At 40.1% G+C, this 22,222-nt stretch overlaps 1 protein-coding gene across 2 annotated transcripts in view; it reads right to left on the reverse strand.

Moving 5' to 3' along the window:
• Window positions 1-22,222, reverse strand: part of LOC126281488 (lipoyl synthase, mitochondrial) — a 76,129-nt gene that overhangs the window by 25,042 nt on the left and 28,865 nt on the right. For both annotated transcript variants that reach the window (XM_049980489.1, XM_049980488.1), the window contains exon 5: window positions 4,565-4,723. In XM_049980489.1, coding sequence (XP_049836446.1) covers window positions 4,565-4,723 — 159 coding nt within the window. The remainder of the gene's footprint in view (window positions 1-4,564; window positions 4,724-22,222) is intronic.

The following is a 22,222-nucleotide window of genomic DNA, read 5'->3' on the forward strand; positions in this document are numbered from 1 at the left end:
AACTACAGCCGTAATTTTTCCCGAGGGCATGCAGCTTTCCTGTATGGTTAATGATGATGGCGTCCTCTTGGGTAAAATATTCCGGAGGTAAAATAGTCCCCCATTCGGATCTCCGGGCGGGGACTACTGAAGAGGATGTCGTTATCAGGAGAAAGAAAACTGGCATTCTACAGATCGGAGCATGGAATGTCAGATCCCTTAATCGGCCAGGTAGGTTAGAAAATTTAAAAAGGGAAATGGATAGGTTAAAGTTAGATATAGTGAAGTTCGGTGGCAGGAGGAACCTGACTGAGTCAGGCGAATACAGGGTTATAAATACAAAGTCACATAGGGGTAATGCAGGAGTAGGTTTAATAATGACTAAAAAATAGGAATGCGGGTAAGCTACTACAAACAGCTTAGTGAACGCATTATTGTGGCCAAGATAGACACGAAGCCCATGCCTACTACAGTAGTAAAAGTTTATATACCAACTAGCTCTGCAGATGACAAAGAACTTGAAGAAATGTAAGACAAAATAAAAGAAATTATTCAGATAGTGAAGGGAGCCGAAAATTTAATAGTCGTGGGTGACTGGAATTCGGTAGTAGGAAAAGGGAGAGAAGGAAACGTAGTAGGTGAATATGGATTGGGGCTAAGAAATTAAAGAGGGAAAGAGGAAGCCGCCTGGTAGATTTTTGCACACAGCACAACACTTGGTTCAAGAATCATAAAAGAGGGTTGTATACATGGAAGAAGCCTGGAGTTACTGACAGAATTCAGATAGATTATATAATGGTAAGACAGAGATTTAGGAACCAGGTTTTAAATTGTAAGACATTTCCAGGGGCAGATGTGGACTCTGGCCACCTGGATAAACTGACTAAACCAGATGTTGTTCAGAGTTTCAGGGAGAGCATAAGGGAACAATCGACAGGAATGGGGAAAAGAAATACAGTAGAAGAAGAATGGGTAGCTTTGAGGGATGAAATAGTGAAGGCACCAGAGGATCAAGTAGGTAAAGAGACAAGGGCTAGTAGAAATCCTTGGGTAACAGAAGAGATACTGAATTTAATTGATGATAAAAACGCAGTAAATGAAGCAGGCAAAAAGGAATACAAACATCTCAAAAATGAGATCAATGAGATCAACAGTAAGTGCAAAATGGCTAAGCAGGGATGGCTAGAGGATAAATGTAAGGATGTAGAGACTTATCTCACTAGGGGTAAGATAGATACTTTCTACAGGAAAATTAAAGAGACCTTTGGAGAAAAGAGAACCACTTGTATGAATATTAAGAGCTCAGATGGAAACCTAGTTCTAAGAAAAGAAAGGAAAGCAGAAAGGTGGAAGGAGTAAATCGAGGGTCTATACAAGGGCGATGTACTTGAGGACAATATTATGGAAAGGGAAGAGGATGTAGATGAAGATGAAATGGGAGATACGATACTGCGTGAAGAGTTTGACAAAGCACTGAAAGACCTAAGTCAAAACAAGGCCTCGGGAGTAGACAACATTCCATTAGAACTACAGACGGCCTTGGGAGAGCCACTCCTGGCAAAACTCTACCATCTGATGAGCAAGATGTACGAGACAGGCGAAATACCCTCAGACTTCAAGAAGAATATAATAGTTCCAATCCCAAAGAAAGCAGGTGTTAACAGATGTGAAAATTACCAAACTATCAGTTTAATAAGTCACAGATGCAAAATACTAACGCGAATTCTTTACAAATGAATGGAAAAACTAGTAGAAGCCGACCTAGGGGAAGATCAGTTTGGATTCCGTAGAAATGTGGGAACACGTGAGGCAATACTGACCCTATGACTTATCTTGGAAGAAAGATTAAGAAAAGGCTATCCTACGTTTCTAGCATTTGTAGACTTAGAGAAAGCTTTTGACAATGTTGACTGTAATACTCTCTTTCAAATTCTGAAGGTGGCAGGGGTGAAATACAGGGAGCGAAAGGCTATTTACAATTTGTACAGAAACCAGATGGCAGTTATAAGAGTTGACGGGCATGAAAGGGAAGCAGTGGTTGGGAAGGGAGTGAGACAGGTTTGTAGCCTCTCCCCAATGTTATTCAATCTGTATATTGAGCAAGGAAACAAAAGAAAAATTCGGAGTAGGTATTAAAATCCATGGAGAAGAAATAAAAACTTTGAGGTTCGCCAATGACGACAATTCTGTCAGAGACAGCAAAGGACTTGGAAGAGCAGTTGAACGGAATGTATAGTGTATTGAAAGGAGGATATAAGATGAACATCAACAAAAGCGAAGTGAGGGTAATGGAATGTGGTCGAATTAAGTTGGGTGATGCTGAGGGTATTCGATTAGAAAATGAGACACTTAAAGTAGTAAAGGAGTTTTGCTATTTGGGGAGCAAAATAACTGATGATGGTCGAAGTAGAGAGGATATAAAATGTAGACTGGCAATGGTAAGGAAAGCGTTTCTGAAGAAGAGAAATTTGTTAACATCTAATATAGATTTATGTATCAGGAAGTCGTTTCTGGAAGTATTTGTATGGAGTGTAGTCTTGTATGGAAGTGAAACATGGACGATAAATAGTTTAGACAAGAAGAGAACAGAAGCTTTCGAAATGTGGTGCTACAGAAGAATGCTGAAGATTAGATGGGTAGATCACATAACTAATTAGGAGGTGTTGAATAGGATTGGGGAGGAGAGAAATTTGTGGCACAACTTGACTAGCAGAAGGGATCGGTTGGTAAGACATGTTCTGAGGCATCAAGGGAACACCACATTAGTATTGGATGGCAGGGTAGAGGGTAAAAATCATAGAAGGAGACCAAGAGATGAATACACTAAGCAGATTCAGAAGGATGTAGGTTGCTGTAAGTACTGGGAGATGAAGAAGCTTGCACAGGATAGAGTAGCATGGAGAGCTGCATCAGACCAGTCTCAGGACTGAAGACCATAGCAACAATGTAGCATAAGCTTAAAATGCTATGACAATTATACTGAAATATGTAAAATTAAAAGTGAAATATATTGTCGTGTCTAAACCACAATCATGTCCAAACTTGAAGGCAGAATCATCAATGAACTACAATATCTAGCACTGATGGAACATGTTTTTTACCAACACCAACATACATCCACAACAGAAATAACTTCCCGGACACAGTGTGTAGATATGTATATAAACATCAAATATTCCTGAATATACAAGTATTATATACATAAGATATTTTAAGAACCATCCAGAAATGAAACATTAAATAAAAAATACCTGCTGGTTCGAATTGACAACTCACTGGTTACCAACCAGAGATGCTAACCAGTATGCCATAATTCAAGTACCACCTTCTCCTGTAGAAGCAGCGACACGCTGTTTCAGAAGTGCCGACTACAGTACCCTGGATCTAAATCTCATTAATGGTTCTCTGTATATGGTACTGGGGGATCCTCATGTACTGGTTGTGTTGTTAGATCCTCTGCACTATGACGAGCATCGACAGTAGCCCCTCAAGTCGAAGCTTTGCAATTGCACGATGGGTCCTCACTTTCTAACCTCCCATTGTAGGTCTGTACCTATGGACTGTAGTAGGGTTTCAAATGGGGAACATGGACATCTATGCACTTTTGTCTTTTTGCTGAAGGATTATAATCTTCAACTTCGTATACAAGATCCGAGAAATGACCAAGGATGCAATACAGCCCCCAACCCTTCCAGCACTACCAAAAATCAAGTACAAAGTCCCCCCCCCCCCTCCAAAAAAAAAAATCCTTTGATTATATCAATCCTGTCCTGAAATGAGGGCATCTTACCCAATAATTTTCCCACCTCTCCTGAAGTGGTGCTCCATCACTCCCAGCCCCTTGCCACAGCGATCATATCCCTGTGGCTGACCAAGGTTCAATCCAGCCACCCAGTGCCCCTACTCCATTCTTGTCACAGGCTCATCCTGCCCCTTCAGAGGCTGGGCCACCTGCGAAAGCAGCAATGTCATATATTAACTCTACTGCAAATACTGCACAGTCTTTTATGTTGGGATCATGACCAATTAGCTGTCCACCAGGATGAATGGCCACCATCAAATTGTTGTCATGAACAAAGTTGACCACTCAATGACAATATGCAGCTGAGCACAACACGTTCAATTTCAATGGCTGCTTCGCAACACGAGCCATCTGGATCCTTTCTTCCACCACTAGCTTCTCTGAAATGCAGATGGGAATTATCCCTCACTTCTGCAATCATCCTGGCCTCAACTCAGGTAACCGACCATCCCCACACTCTCCACCCAGCAGTTCCCCCTTCCTCTGTCCTGTCACCCTTCCCAATTCCTGTACCCACATCACCTTCACCTTCAGCTTGTGCCACTTCCCATCAGCCGGCCAGCAAACCCGTCTATCTCCAAGCTGTTATTCACCCAACCCCAGTCCCTCTCCCTCCTTCACACCTCTCTCCAGCAACATGTAAGTAGGTGTGTGTATTTGCTTTAATGTGCTTGTAAGAGCTCAAGTCTTTCACAACAATGTTCTCAATTTCTAAACACACCAGAATACATTGTCTAACAATATTAATAAACAATAAATCACACACATTATGGTAATGCTTACTGATAACGTGCTCGGCGATCTCGAACAAATGGAGTAAGTGCTTCCACAGTCTCTATGTTATGAGCGAAAACATCCAGGCCTGACTCCACAATTGTTTTCACAGCATTGAGGTCACCACGGAAATCCGGTACTAGACATTCAACCATTATCTCTGGATTCCTGTGAACATACATAAAATTAAAATGACAGAGAGTGAGAGAAGTTTGCTTATTGCATTACAACTAAAATTGTACCTATAGAAGTTAAAATGCAGAATGAGATTATAACAGCAGCGGGGTGGAACAGAAGGGGACTGTTTACATCTAGGCACCCAATCCATTCTCTCTTCTCACATTTCTGAAGAGTGTAAGTAATCTTTCTAAGTAGAATGCTGACAATATAGGGTAATTGGATAGATAAAAAACCTACTCACCAAGCTTGCATAACTGTAGTACTCTTACCGCCAATTGGTGAGCACATTTTTTACCTTTGCAATTACATTGTATTTTCAAAAACTGACTATTTTCTTTGTAATACTTGACAATGAATAACACTGACATGCTTGCTTGTGTGCAAAATACTGTTTCATAATCTGTTATAGACAGATCAACCAAAACATTATGACCACCGACCTACTATCGATTTAAACTCATCCAGATGATGTGTCACCTGGTGAAGAACGACACACACACACACACACACACACACACACACACACACACACACACACACACACACACACACACACACACACACACAGTGCATGTGATATCAGAGAGCATGCTGTTCATGTGTAGAATATAGAAGGCACACGATCTACCTGAGTTTGACCGAGGGCAGATTGTAATTGCCCAGAGGCTCGGCATGAGCATTTCAGACACTGTCTTGTCAGGTGTTTGAGGAGTGCTGCAGTGAGTGTCTTCAGCATGTAGAAAAACGAAGGTGAAACCATGTCCATATGTCATCGGGTTGGATGGTCATCCCTCATTGAAGGCGTCCGATGCTGTAGGTTAGGCAGACTGGTAAAACATAACAGGCAATGAACTGTGGCAGAGCTATCAGACTTTAATGCTGGGCAGAGTACAAGTGTGTGTGAACACACAGTGCACCCGTCACACCTAATGATGGCCTTCCGCAGCCAACAACTCTTGCATGTCCCAATGTTAACACCACAACATTGGCAACTATGACTGAAATGGGCAAATGACCATCAGCACTGAACATTGGCGTAGTGGCAGAACACTGTATGGTCTGATGACTCCTGATACTTTCTCATGATGCCAGTGGGAGAGAGTGAATCCATTGTCTTCCACGGGAACAGAGCTCCTTGACACCTGTACTGTGGGATGGAGACAAGTTGGCGATGGTTCCATTGTGCTATGGGGAACATGCACGTGGGCAAACATGGGTCCAGTGGAGTTGCGCAAGGCAACAGGATGGCCAAGGAGTATCTTACACTGGTTGCAGACCATATACACCCCTTCATCACAATCATATTTCCCGACGGCAGTGGCATTTTTCCAACAGGATAATATGCCATGTCACAAAGACAGGAGTATGGTGGAGTGGTTCAAGAAACGCAGTGGTGGGTTCTAATTGGTTTGCTGGCCCCCCAACTAGCCAGATCTGAATCCGACCAAACACAGCTGAGATTTGATTGAATGTGGCATCACAACTCCAGATTTTACAGGAATTAAGTAACGTGTGTGCAGATGTGGTGCCAACTCCCTCCAATGACCTACCAAAGCCTCACTGCTTTCATGCCATGATGCGTCACCACTGTTATCCATGCTGAAGGTGGACATACCAGCTATTAGGTAGGTGGTCATAATGTTGTGGCTGATCAGTGTATTGTCCAAGTTCTAAATGTAAGTCTGGAAAATTTCTTACATCAGAGACAGATACTTAAATTTAAAGTTAATAAATGAGGAAAAACATCAAATTACATTAATCTGAGTGACTACGCATTTTTACAAGCATAGGGCCACATTCAGAGGAGAAGAAATTGATGTTCAGATGGTTTCTTCACACCTTAATGCTGAACAGTCTTCTCCAGTTCACGGTATCTATATTACTGCCAATGATTTAAAAACAGACAAGCTGTGCTTAAAAAGTAACAGCAAGTTTTGTTTTTCCTAAAGAATATTTATTTATTCATCAACATCAACTCTGTTCCCTTCTAAGTAATCCCTCTCAGATATAATACACTTGTGCCAGCACTTTTTCCAATCTTTGAATTTATAACAAATAATCAAACTTGTCGGATTTTTTCTGGTCTTAGCTCTTCAGGTTGTTTCCACTGGGATGATTCGGTATTGGTTTCAATGTCATACCCATATATCCACATTTAGTCACCTGTTATAACCTCCTTTACAGGTGCTGAATCTTTGCTGACTTCATTCAGCAAATCCTGAGTAATTTCTATAAGACATCATTTTTGGTTGAAATTCAACAATTTATATGTTTCATGCCCAAATCAAAAAATGCTTGGCAAGAGCCAAAGAATATGCTATCATCATCATTAGCAACCTCTCTGATGGCAACTCAGCAATTTTTCAAAATAATTTTCTTTACCCCTTACAGAATGTCATCAGTAATTTATGTGCCACGGTGTCCAGGGCAGTCATTTTCAACATCATCTCTGCCCTCTTTAAAATTATTATGTAACTCAGAAACCCTTTCTTACTAATAGTATTTCGCCAAAGACCACAGTAAACATTTCAAATTCAGAGTTGCATTTTATTCCATTTTTCAAGCAACATTTAATACACATTCTTTGATACATCTTTTTCAAAAGTGGAAATTCACCAAGCACTCAAACACCTACAACCTTTGATCACACTTCACACGGTAAAGAAAGATAATGACAGGGGGTTGTGAAGACTGATGATGTCACTCTGCAACAAGGAACTTAACCCGAAAAGCAACTAACAAAATCACACAATTCATTCCCAACAGCTCATTTAAACTATTTCCTACACAGGGATGGGCATTTTGCTTTGTACTGCAAGAATTACAAAATGTAAATCAAGGACAGGCAACTATTTGAGCAACATGAGCTTGTTATTTTTCACCTCCAGTACTCCGCTTTTCATTCACACTAACTCATAAAAGGAAGACGACAGCTTACAGGGAGACAACATACTGTCCTCACCATGTATCCTTAGCTGCTGCTACTACTAGCTAATTTTGTTTATATACAGTCTCTGGCCAAAGTATTGGACACACTGCACATTTTTAATGTTATTTGTAATAATTACATATTGAGTACTATACTTAATGTGATTAATCAGAAAATTTATGACAGTTATTGAGGGCACTTATTACAGTGTTGAATTTTGTATCTATTGTTGCTATGTGACATTGTATTGTTGACTTATTGTAGGTATCAATGTGCAGAGTGCAGATTACAGTGTACAGGAAAGGACTTGTTCAGTGGCGTTCTCGCAAGTAACTGGTGTAGCACTTTGTTCGCTTTGATTATCAATTTCGTAATATCGACATCACAATTGATTGTTTAACAGCCAGATATTACTAATTGTGACCTTCAAAAATGTGTAAATGAGGGGACAGTTCACCACACAAAAAAGCTGAGGTCAATGCCCTCGTTAATACGAAAACGTATTCCAATCGGGAAATTTCACAAAGGTTGGAAATGTCAGAAGCTAGTGTGAGGTGCATAAAGAAGAAGATTAATAATTTAGGTGAAGAACTGAGCCCCAGAAGTAAGAATAAATGTGGAAGAAAACCAATTTTCACACTAAGGTCAGTAAGATTTCTCAAAAGAATTTGCCTAGAAAACAGGTGTGCAATAACGAAACAGATAAAATCTCAACTGGAAAAGGCTAATGTGACTGCTTCTGAATGCACTGTTCACAGAATGTGGAAGGATATTGATTTCAAGGCCTGCCGACCCATTAAAAAACCAAAGTTAACAGCCACAATGAAAGCAAAGCGTCTGAAGTTGGCTAAACAGTGGTGTAATAAGGATGTGGACTTCTGGAGCTCAGTAATTTAGCTTTAAAATTATTATTTACGAGATGATATAACCTATGTACATTTATTCATAGTATATTAATATTGTTTCTTGATTTTTATTGGTATGCTTGCGCAATGAAAGCACGTTTGAAATTTTAACTAACACATCTCAGTATGTGCACCATTGAACAAGAGAAAAATTTTATCCTGTCTGCATTATTCAGACCATAAAACACACAACTAAGGTGATGATCTGGACTGTCATCTGTAGCAAGGGTACAAGAAGTCTTTATATGGTTAACGGCATAATGAGGTAAGACCAGTACAAGGAAGTCCTGCAAAAACGGTTAATACCACAACTCAGAGAATGGTTCCCAAATGGGGAATGATTTGTTTTTATGCAGGATGGAGCTCCCTGCCACACAGCCAGGTCAGTTAAATCCTTTCTGAAGGAACAAAGCATCCCTCTGTAAGACTGGCCCAGTAACAGTCCTGACTTGAACCCCATAGAAAATTTATGGGAACTAATGAAGAGGGAGGTGGCAAAAGATGTCATCACAACAAAAACACAGCTTTTAAAGAAGAGCATCTATGTGTGCTATCATCATCCACAAATGCATTGACAGCATATCATTTCTTATTAAGGCTCTCATAGCTGCAAAAAGGTGGTTCAACAAAATATTAAAACTATTGTTTTCACTTTTAATTTTTGTTGTAATTACTGAAATAAAATATTTTCACCAAATACTACATTTCATTTATTTGTTATTTCACCTTGGTTATGAAGCAGACAACAAAATCATTTTATCACAATTTATGTATTAAAAAAAATTGTTAGACATAAATCAAAATTTGCTTAAAACTGTAGTGTATTTAATAAATTGGCCAGGGACTAAGTGTTCCATATTCAGTAGAATTATACTACCTACGCTTCCTTTTTGTTTGTTGGAGGAGGAGGAGGAGGAGGAGGACCTGGATATTTTAAAGAATTTTCTCTGCTGACTACATCTGTTTTGAGCAGTATTATGGAAATCTGAACAATTGAAAAATTTAGTGATCTGAAAGTACTTAACCTGTTTTACTATCTTCGTAACTGCATCCAGCGTGTAACACTAAACATTGTTCACTCATTAGGAAGGCAACAATGAAACTATAATGGGGGATAAAATTCAATAATAAAGGAAGGAGGATTTCAACTTATGTCATATCCCTGTGAATGAGTGAAATTACTGATATCTGAGTAACATTTTTAACTGTCACCATAAACACAGCAGAACAGCAGACCTTCCTAATTTCCCTGTAAAGTATATGCTTTGGGATTTTGATCTGTATTCATTATGTGAGCCACATGCATGGGCAATCATAACTGTTTATAACTGCCAGAGCAGCGATACAGGCCTACAAAGAAGAATATGAACGACCAAGAACTTTCGATATTTTTTATGCATCTTGACTAGCTCCACAAGAACAGTTTAGAGCATCTAAAATACTAGCAGAATAGTGTGGAGTATCTAAAATACTGGCATTTCAAAATCTTACAGGCTCTGGAACTTGGTATAACAAGCCTTTAACATACCGTAGACAGAGAGGCATGTTGAAAGTCTACGCTAATGTCATCTGCAACTCTTAATTAACACTTTTTATTACGTTTTCCACATCAATGATACCAGAAGCTTCCCAAGCTTCTTGAAGAACATTTGTTGTCAAATTCATAATGATTTTGTATATCACATCACCTCTGCTGTAGCTACAAGTACAGTGATTCTTCAGATTTCCCAGAGTAGTAGCCCATGGGTGTGCTGCCAATTATTTCTGCAATCAAACGTGTCACCATTGTCAGGCACACTAATGACAGCAAAATATCTCACCACCGGAATACTGTGTGTGTTGGGCACTTCGAACCAGCAGTACACAGGTGGACTGTTCGATCTGATCTGTGTCATAAGCGTTTATTTCTTGAGACACTTTTCATACATAAGCATTGTGGCCTGATGTAAAACAGCATTTATTAGTGGAAGTAATCTATCTCATGTGCCTCTTACTGCTTTAATAATAATAGTAATAATAATAATTTCAAAAGATTCAACATTTCTTGTGTAGTTAGAAGCAATGTGATTGATAACTGTTTCGTTAAAAAATCAAGTTAGATTTTTGCTGTTGTGAGAGCAACAGAACAGATTTAAGTTATACAAGCTAACAAAACACAAATTAACTGACTGGAAACTACATACATGAGACAGTCTAATACAACAGAAATATCAGGGTAAGACCGAAAGAAATGCCTCCCACTTGCGAGGATTAAAACCATATTTCTTAACTGCCAAAGCAATGGCAACAAAGTGCCAGAGTTCGAAGAGCTCCTGAAACGCAGCAAAGCTCACAGAATACTAGGTACAGAAAGCTGATTGAAACTTGAAACTGATAGCACTGATATTTTTGGGGACAATTTGAATGTATATTGAAAGTATAGGCAAATAGCAAATGGAGGTGGCATATTTGTTGCAAAAGACAAGAAACTCAAACCTTCTGAGATAGAAACTAAAGCTGCATATGAGATTGTTTGGGCAAGACTCAGTATCAGGGGTGGGCATAACATGATAATTGGATCCTTCTGCTGCCTACCACAGTAATTTCCTGATGTAACCAAAAGCTTTAGAGAAAACGTCAGTACACTTCAGTTAATTTGTGAGTAAGATCTCCTATTATACACTTGTATGTAAGTTCCTCTATCTTACTGTAACTATCAGTGGAGACTAATCATTTAACAATGAGTTGGGAAAATTAGTTTCATTAGTGGTTGGCATGATCCACTGAAACATTACTAAATGTCTTCTTTGAAAACCACCTAGAACAGATAGTTAGGAAGCCCACTTGTGACGAAAATATACTGGATCTAATGGTAACAAATACTGTCTACATCGAAACTGGTGTCAGTGACCATGACACGTTTGTGGCAACTATTAAAGTACAGAGGACAACTAAAACAAGCAGAAAGATAGATAAGTTCAGTAAACGAGATAAAAAGTCGGTAGTGTCATATCTCAATGACAAACTTGAAGCTTTCAGCATAGGGCAGGAGCATGTAGAGGAACTATGGCTCAAGTTTAAAAGAATAGTACAGAACTGTACAGAAAGTCCAAAAGAAACAGAGATTACCGCATAATAGGTGTCAAAAAAAACCTACTGTTATTGATAGAGAGATGTTGAATGAAACATGTTTGGCTGCACGATACCTTCAATGACTACCACAGCAGAGTATTGTCAAATGATATTTCACAAAACCCAAAGAAATTCTGGTCATCTGTAAAGGCTGTTACTGGCACCAAAGTTAGTGTCCAGACACTTATGGACAAGACGAATTGAAGTTGACAGCAACAAAGCAAAAGCAGAAAAGCTTAACTCTGTTTTCAAATGTTACTCTCAAATATGACATGTTTTCTGAGTGAGAAATAAATTTTAGAAGCCTTAGAAGAAGAATTGGATGATTCTTGTTCTGAGTGGGAAATGTCTGAATGTGAAGAGATTGAAGAGGATTCAGATACAAGTAAGGAGCTGTCTACTGCAGTATTTCTTCAGTATTATTATTACGACTTATATTGCTCAAGATGCTTCAGTTATCTTGTCTCGTCTATCTTTAACAGAAATATTATGAGCCTGCATCTATGCAGCCAGTGTTTACTGAATAAAGTACATCATCTGCAATACAGCTGTCTGTACCTCCATCAAAGAGGCAACCGAATTTCTGGAAAAAACCCACTGATGCCAAATTACACTGGAAATTTGCTGACAACTAGCATACTGTACCAAAATTTGTAGAGAAAAGTGGAGTAATGGCAGCTGTTCACGAGAATTCCACTTCTCTTAATGTGTTCTTGATCTCTTTCCCCTATTCCATAATGAAACACACAAAATCCGAAACAGATATGCAAAGTCTGTTTAGGACAAACTCAAAGCAGCTTCCAGGGTGAAGCCTCAAAGCTGTTTGTAATCTGTGGGTGGCAGTAAAGCTGCATGAATGTATTTGTTTTTTGGCATATTGATACACATGTATCTTGTGAAAAAACAAAAACTGACATATTACTGGTCTACCAACAATTTTATTTCAACCCCTTTCCCTGGCTCTGTTATGGCCAGAAACAGTTTCAAGGCAATATTATCAAACCTGCATTTCAATGACAATGCAACTTATGTTCCGAAAAGTCAACCTCAGCATGACCCATGCATAAAATCAGGCCAATCCTGGATCATTTCTTATTAGAATTACAAAAATAATTTTACCCATCAGAAAACCTCACTATTGACAAAGGCATGTGTGGTTTTCGTGGAAGAGTGGTATTTTGGGTTTCCATAAAAAATAAACCTTAGAAGTACGGAATCAAGATCTTTATTGTGTGCGATTCCAAAACTGGTTACGTTCTTAGACTGGAGGTATATGCTGGGAAACGAATACAAGACAACTCCATAATACCATTATTTGAGAGGTTGCTAGCAGATTACCTGGGAAAAGGCCACACTGTTTGCATGGAGAGATTTTATAGTTCACCAACCGTATTCGATTTTCTGTGGCAACATAAAACGAAGGCAGTAGGTACATGCATGACTAACCGGAAAGAACTACCAAATGAAATTGTTTCCAAAAAACTGAAAAGGTACGAGTCTGTGTTAATGAGGAGGAATCATCTCCTTTTTTTGAAGTGTAAAGACAATTGATGTACTATGCCTGTCCACTGTGTAAAAAATGACCAGCTCTGACACATCTGTTCATATAAATGAAGGTATCAAAATAAAATCAAAACCAGATGCCATCTTGACTATAATATTTACAAAATGGGGGTTGATAGGAGTGATCAAATGATTTCTTACTATGCATTTAGATGAGGTAGTGGAAGACATTGTACTTCCACATGATTATAATGGCTGCAACAAATGCATTTGTCTTATACCGGGAAACCAGGACTCCTGCTCAAAGAAAGAGTTGCTGATTTCCACTTTTCTACGACAAATTGGAGGAGGACTGATTCACAAGGCTACAAATTTGGCACTAGACAATGTTCCTAGTGAAACTTACAGCAACAGACTTCTAGGACAACACTGCAGGAAAATTCCAGCCACTGAGAAGGAGCATCCAACTGGAGTGTGTAAAGTTTGCTATGAGAAAACAAAAAACCTAGTGGTAAAGCAGGTTGGAAGGAAACCAGCTGGTTGTGACCAGACTGCAATGTACCACTCTGCATGCCAGAGTGCTTCAAAATCTTCCACACTGAATTTATACAAAACTAAAAAACTCATTTTTTGTGAAACTGAAATCAAACACTTTATGTTGTTTGTTATTAATTTTGTCACCAACCAATATGATTAAAATAAACATTAAAGACTGTTCTTTCATAATATGTTTTCTCTTTCAAGATACCTTAAATAAAAATATGCCATTGACATTTCAAAAAACACTAAAAATGGCCGGTCCACTGGACCAGGAGTGTGTCTAAGCTGCCAGTCCTCAAAGTGTTAATAGTAACCCCAGACATTTTTCAGATTATGCAGTTATCTATGATGAAGTACTGTGCAAAAAAATGCTGATAAATATTCAAAAATGAAAAACCATAGTATCCTATGACCATAAATCAGTGTGTCTCTGAGGAATTGGCCAGCTCATACAAATGTCTGGGTGTAACATTTTGTAGCTATATGAAGTTGAAAGGTCACATACACTCAGTTGTGGGTAAAGCAGCAGGTGGTAGACTCTGGTTTATTGGTAGAACACTGGGGAAGTGCAATTAATCTACAAATCACTCATGCAACCAGTACTATAATATTGATCAAGTGAGTGCGACCCTTACCAAATAGGACTAACAAAGAATATTGAATGCACAGGAAGAAGGGCAGCACGAAAGATCAGAGGTTTGTTTGATCCATGGGATAGTGTCACAGAGGTGCTGAAGAAATTGAACTACAACCCCCTACATATGCTCACATAGGGAATATGAGAATAAGATTAGAATAATGACTGCATGCACAGAGGCATTCAAACAATCATTCTTCCCGCACTTGAATGGTGAGAAAACCTAATAAAGTGGTACAATGGGACGAACCTTCTGCCATGTATCTCACAGTGGTTTTCAGAGTATAGATGTAGACTTGAAGCATAGGGATAAATTCATTTACAAGAATTGTTTTGGGCTGTGCACCTACATTACATTTTACATCATAAATTTGTGGAAACAATTAAAAAAATATAGGGATCTCACTTACTTATACTTAATATGATACACCTGATACAATGATCAGCAGTTTGTAAGCATAGAACACAATTCTTCCTAATACCCAACACTCCATGCCCACTGTTACGACAACCACAGAAGCACAGATACATTACGGCAAGAGGACAACTGAATTCACCACTCCATGACATCGAGAACCAGAAGCTAAGCAATAACACAAATTCTGTCCTGTTGGCTGACCTCTGCTCATGATGTGACCTACCACTTTGACCAATGAGTAACATGTTATTGAACTTTTTTTAAAATATGTAACAAATTGGTGTCATTAGGCTACCGTATTTACTCGAATCTATGCCGCACCTGAAAAATGAGACTCAAAATCAAGGAAAAAAAAAAATTCCCGAATCTAAGCCGCATCTGAAATTTGAGACTCGAAATTGGAGGGGAGACAAAGGTTTTAGGCCGCATCTCCAAATCTAAACAAAGTTGGTCCATTGTAATATGAGACACAATTTAGGTCTAATGAATGACGATACAGCTACAGTAGTTTGGTTTGAGTTGTAAGCTTAGCAGTTATGCTTTACCAGGTAGCCATTGCTATGCATCAGGCGCTCCGTCCTTATCTATACGGGTACCCTTCCTTCTTCACGTGCTTTGTCTGGTTTGAATTGATTTCTTATTATTCTTTGATCTGATAGGCACCGTTTTCTTTGTTACAGGTGTTTACGTCACTCTAAGCTGAAAATGCATTACTGTACTGTGTCATGGATTGTTTGTCGCATTCTGACAGTGCGTGTTTACGGCCTGTCACCGCTCGCGGCATGGCTTCCTTTTGTGCACGCTACCGCCACTTTTATAAAAAACAAAGATTCCAAGACTTACCATGCGGGAAAGCGCCAGCAGACAGGCACATGAACAAAAAACACACACACACACACACACACACACACACACACACACAGAATTACTAGCTTTCGCAATCGATGGTTGCTTCTTCAGGAAGGAGAGGGAAAGACGAAAGGATGTGGGTTTTAAGGGAGAGGGTAAGGAGTCATTCCAATCCCGGGAGCGGAAAGACTTCCCTTAGGGGAAAAAAAGGACAGGTGTACACTCGCGCGCGCGCGCCCACACACACACACACACACACACACACACACACACACACACACACACACACACACACACATCCATCCGCACATACACAAGCAGACATATTTAAAGGCAAAATATATATATATTTTAAAAAAAGAGGAATGGTCTCATTAGCGAAACATTGGCAAGAGACTGCTATTTGTTGTTAACTTACACTGCTGCTTTCTTTGCTAATGATCAACAAGAACCAAAAAATAGACTGCGTATGATAGATGTTCTGAAGGAGAGTTCAGCGAAAATTTTTCTCCGTCTGAAAATCTTTGCAGGCGCCTCTTTAGTACATTACATTCTGCACAGAAATTTGTCATCTTAGATTTAAAAATCTAGTCCATTGCCGTGCTTCATTTCTGACTGTATCACTATTAGGCATAAGAATAATACAAATATAAAGATGACATGATATGTATATTCTTCCGCGTTTGCTGTTGTCTCACTCTAGTTTCGTAGTTTTTTAGGCAGACAGGATTTAAATGATATAGCAGCAAACACGAAACAATACATGGGAAAATGTTTATGTTCGTGTTATTCTTATGGTGAAGAGAAGACTGCATGTGATTCACAATTCATAAAAGTTCCTATTAGCAACCATCTCTTCTCACAGTTAGGACAAAAAATTCAGAATGTAGAGTTGGCCATATTGACAAACATACCAAACAGTCTCGCCAGTCGGATTTTCGTTGTACATTGAACTGCTGCTACATTCGAAGATGAACAATACGGAATTTGTTTTTACTTCGTTGGATAATGTACGAAAATGCAGTGGTCGAAACTCGGGGTGGAGAAAATAGCTCGTCTTCCACCTATTTTTAAATTTATTTAATGACGCAAAGGTTTTTGGTGCCAATATTTATCTTTTTGCCTACAAAGCATGCCTATGTAGTGCTACATATATTCGACGACAGAAGTAAGTTGTGGCGGCACCCACCAACATTTTTCAGAACTTGCGCTTGCTTTGCACTCGATTCTAAGTCGCAGCCACTTTTTTGGATTACAAAAACCGGAAAAAAAGTGCGGCTTAGATTCGAGTAAATATGGTACTGTTATTAGTAACACTTGTTCTATATTTTATCGTCAAGTTTTGCCAAAAATTTTTATGTTTCTGCTGTACTTGAATCACGTTATTTAGATTACATACATTATGAGACTAATAAAATACGATTCTTGAGTTCATCAGTCATCCACCTTTTTCTGTCTATTTCTGTCTCCACTGAATGCTGTAAATAACATCTAACAATGTTAGCGCCAGAGATCTTGGTAGCTCTATAATGCTGTTACCACAACTAATCCACTAAGCACAGAAATTATGTGGGATGTTGCATTACACTAATAGTATAGTACAGTACAGCAAAATTCCACTAAGGACACACACTTCATTCTATGTTTAGTGATGAAACATTCTCAAGTTGTTCAACAAATATGTTTAAAAAAGGCAAATAATTGCTCACTGTCAATCATTCCTCTAAAATAACAGAACCTAGAAAAATATCTCAAAGATCATGCTGCACCAAGCACTGATACAGAAAAACCATAAATCTGTTTCCAATGCACCATGTCAATTTTCCTATGAGCAACGAGAATTGTTGTGTGAGATACCTATTTCATCATGTGTAAACATGGTTCTACCTGTAAATACTATTAATGGCTACAACTCCAGTTTGAATCATTATGGGGCATTAAACAAATAAACTTGATGTAGCATATGATGTTGAACCCTCTGATCATAATAGCAGAGACAGATGATGCTAGTGTGAAATAACTGGCAACTAAATTCAATAAACTTTTCCTTTCAGTAGCTGAAAATGGATGCAGGGGAATAAATGGACCATCAAAGATTACTCATTCTATAAGTCATCAGAATATTCACACCTAAATATGCTAATTTACGTTAACACTAACATTGCATTATAAAGGGTTGTAGCTTTTCCAGTATATAGACTGGTGAGAATGTCTTACTATGAAGTTGTATGTACACACACAGCTGCATATGTAAGAAGAGAGGCAGTGGTTTGTTTCAAAGTATCTACATTCCCAGTGACTTACATCTAAAATAAAGTCATACAATATTTAATATACGTAGATTTGCACCAGGACAAAACAATGGTCAGCATAATTTACGTAAGTAACACGCAATGGCTGCTTCTGCCTGGGTGTGTGTGTTTGGATCTGACACATGACCAATTGCGAGGTCATCAGCGCCCTTGCACTTATGAAAATAAATGAATGTGGAGATTAACTAAAAGTGTTGTAATACACACACATGTACTTTAAATGACCAATAGTCACTCTGTATCACATGCACTAAAACCAATTAGGAGGGAAGAAAGCTAACCAAAAACTTAAAACATGGAAAACAAGTCACAGAAGAACTAAAATAAATCTGAGCACTTGAGTAGTCTAACACTGACCGATCACTTACAAAAAACTAGGGTGAGCCAGCCACCCTCTGACACATTTCAAACATCTCCATAAAATCTTGTTAAAAGCTTTGGACAATTCACAAAAGTTTAAAACCTTAATCACATTCATTTCACCATTACATAAAATAGATGGCAGATCCACTGGCAAATCCACCGCAGTCCGCTAGTAAGCAAATAAAATGCAGTCCAATAAAATGTGGCACTCTGTTGTCTGCACGCCACAAGCACCACATATTGGAGGGTCCTCTTGATGGAGTAAGACCCATGTGTCATAGGGCTGTGGTCTATGTGTAGATGAGTAAGAAGGACCTTGTCCCGCTGACATGGCTGGAAGGAAGTACACCACAGCTTAGTTGTGGGCTTGATGACATGGAGCTAGTTATTGGTCACTGCCAGCTAATTCCCATCGACATGACTTTGTACCTCAACAGCAAGGTGATAGCATGCACGGGTATAGCACATCAAAATACCAGAGGATCACGACACGCCTCCTTGGCTGCTCGATCCTCCCTTTCATTCCCTACAATTCCTATGTGCCAAGGAACCCAGCAAAAGACACCTCCTACCCCAGTCGTTGTAGGAGGGCGTCCTGGATATTCTGGGTTACTGTATCTGCTTGGTACTAACACTGGAGAGAGTAAAGAGCACTCAGAGAATCTGAGAACTTGAGAAGTCTAACACCGGGAGAATGTCTCATCTGCTCCAATGCTCGCAAGATCAAAATTAATTCTGCATTGAAGACTGTAAATTGTAGAGGCAGTCTGACCTTGAGGACACAATCCAGGAAAACGACATAGCAACCAACAGTCTCCCTGCTTAGACCCATCCGTGAAAACAGCTACATGGTTGTGGTACTCAGAAAAAATATCACATTAAAAATGGAAGCAGGAGTACTCTGACACACACACACACACACACACACACACACACACACACACACACACACACACACACACACACACTCTCTCACTCTCACATACCACACCAAACCTAAAACCGCTCTGGGCCTCTCCAGTAACTGAAGGAGACACTCCCTGTCCGTTCCCCACGACCTGTGACTAAGGCACTTGATACTGTTCAGTGTCTTCAGCATTCTGGCTTTCAGGTCTTGCAGTTACGGTAACCACAACAACCAGGAGTCAAAAATGAGGCCCTGAAACTGCACTGCGTCTCTAAAATGTAGGTTGGTGTCCTCCATAGTCAAGGCACACAAACTAAAAAGATGATGACAATGAATAAAATAAACACACACACACACTTATCTACAAAAAACTGGAACCCCATCTTTGCAGCCCACTCCTCTACCCTCTACATTGTTAAGTTGCGACTGATGGCCCACTGTTTAAACACTGGAGGAGGAGCAGAAAACAGAAACATCGTCTACAAATAAGGAGCACTGTACAGAACTCCTTACCATCAATGTGATACTGTTGATAGCTATTGAAAGAGGTTAAAACTTACAACACTGCCCTGAGGAACACCATTTTCCTGCTTAAACCAATCAGACAGCGTGTCACCAACTCAGGTCCTAAAAAACAGTCGAGACAGGAAAGACCTTATGAGGATGGGGATGTGGCCACAAAAGCTCCACTGATGCAGTTGATCAACAATACAGTGTCTCCAAGTAGTATCCTATGCCTGACTTATATCGAAGAATATTCCGATACAGTGATGCTTATGGAGGAAAGCCTCCTGAATAGCTGCCTCTAGGAGGGTCAGGTTAGTGACAGTGGACCAAAATCTTCGGAATCCACACTGGGAGCAGCGAAGGAGTCTCCTGGTCTCTAACGACCAGACTGGACAATAGTTAGCCACTTGGTCCAGAGTCTTTCCTACACAGCTCATTAAGGTGATACTCCAATAACTACTGGGACATATGCAGTCCTTTCCTGGTTTGAGGAAAGGGATCAGATAGCCTCCCTCCACGAGTTGGGGAAGTTGCCTGTCTGCCATGTCAGATTAAAACATCCAAGGAGGATTTCCTTAGATGCCATTGGCAATGCCTAAGCATGCAGTGCCAAATTTGGTCATGACCAGGCGCAGTGTCACGGATCTCAGTCAGTGCCAATTCGAGCTCCCACATGGAGAAAATGGAGTTTTGGTCCTCAGAACTGTTGGACCTGAAGTCCAACTTTTCCCTCTATACAATTGTATGATAATGACGAAACACTGGATCTTGGCTTGCACTGGCAGTAGTTTGTGCAAAATGTTCAGCCAGCAACTGATCAACATCTCTGGGTGTCGTTTGGAGGCACCCCTGTTGAGCACCACTGCTACCAGTAAATGGCTGCGCTTACCAAGTATCCTCCAGATGGCTTCCCATACTTTTATAGGAGAAGTGGAACGACTGATGGAGTCCAGGAACTCTTGCCATGACCTTTTCTTACTCTCCCTAATGACGTGTCGAGCCTTGGCCCTCGCGACTCAGCAGACAACCGTAGGGCGTGTTGTTGGTTGGCATTTAAAATGTCGAAGGCCTCTCCTGGTTTGCGGAACAGCACTCATCTGTCCACTAATGTACTGGTTGTCTCCTAACATGACCTGAGTACTGTGGAATGGAGACGTCAGTGACACAATGCATCATTCATGTGATGTGGTCCACCCATCCTTCTTGGATGCTATTGCAGCGTTCAAACACAGCCAGCTGGCTGAAACGCGTCCAGTTAGCCCTGCTGACAATCCATTTTGGGGGATTAACTTTACGTGGTGAGCAATTTAGTAGGTGAAGGCAGATTGGGAAGTGGTCACTGGAATGAAGGTAATCAATGACCTCCCACTGAACATGATCAGCAAGGGCATGAGAACAGAAAGAGAAGTCGATGAATGACCCAGTATAGGAATATAGAAATGAGTGATTACCCATGTTGAGGATGCACAACTCTTAACAAATCACGAGGCCCTCCAAAACCCAACCCCGAGGGCAAGTATTTGTTGAGAGCCACAGAACATGATGAGCATTGAAGTCTCCCAAGAGAAGGAATGGTTGCAGGAGTTGTGCGATAAGATCCGTGAGAGCCTCAGAGTCTAGTGCATCTTGCAGATGTAAATACAGTGAGCAAACAGTGATCCTTTGACACATGAATTTGAACTGCAACTGCTTGCAGGTCAGTAGCCAAGGGGAGAGCAGAGGAGTGGTGTGCATTAGTGACAAACACTGCGACACCTCCCTTGGCCCTTTCTCCCGACAAGTCATCCTTGCAGTATAGTGAATACTGCAATATCGGAGGGACATCTGTATTTTTAAAATGTGCTTCTAGTAAACAAAAGCACAAGGGACATGCCTGTACTGTGAGTTTCAATTCCTCCACGCGAGTCCTGAATCCACTCATGTTCCACTGTGGTATGGAAGTCATATCATCAGTGCAGTTTTAATTTACCGCATCTCTGCACTAGGGAGGTGAAGCACTTTAAGAGCAAGGGGGGGAGTGGAGAGTCTGCATGGATCCAAGCCATCTAACCCGACGATACCCTCCTCATCAGTCAGACGGCAAAGAATGTCATCCAACGGCACTCGGGACAGCTTTTGACGAAAACGTCATGAGCCCTTCCCTGCATCCTGCCCCTTTGAGAATGAAGGGGAAAGCAGGCGTTGAGAGGCACTCTGCTTTTCTTGTACCTTCTGGATGCTCACTGCGGAACTGTTGTTTGTCTTTCCTTGTGCAACTGCCTGGATTGCTTTGTCCTTACTCTTTTTCCCTTGACATGCACACATGCATGTACAGGTGCTTGTGGTGGTTACAGGCACACTAGGCTTCATCTGTTTTGAAGTGTCCGCCTTGGGAATAGGATTCAACACCATGGAAAAATATGAGGTGGCAAAGAGAGGCGTTTTGATGCCTTATATTCTTTTTTGCTTCAGTGTAGGGGATCTACTTGGTCACTTTTATCTCCTGTATTTTGCATTCTTCAGCAAA

Source organism: Schistocerca gregaria, chromosome 7 (genome assembly GCF_023897955.1).
Source record: "Schistocerca gregaria isolate iqSchGreg1 chromosome 7, iqSchGreg1.2, whole genome shotgun sequence".
Taxonomy (NCBI): domain Eukaryota; kingdom Metazoa; phylum Arthropoda; class Insecta; order Orthoptera; family Acrididae; genus Schistocerca; species Schistocerca gregaria.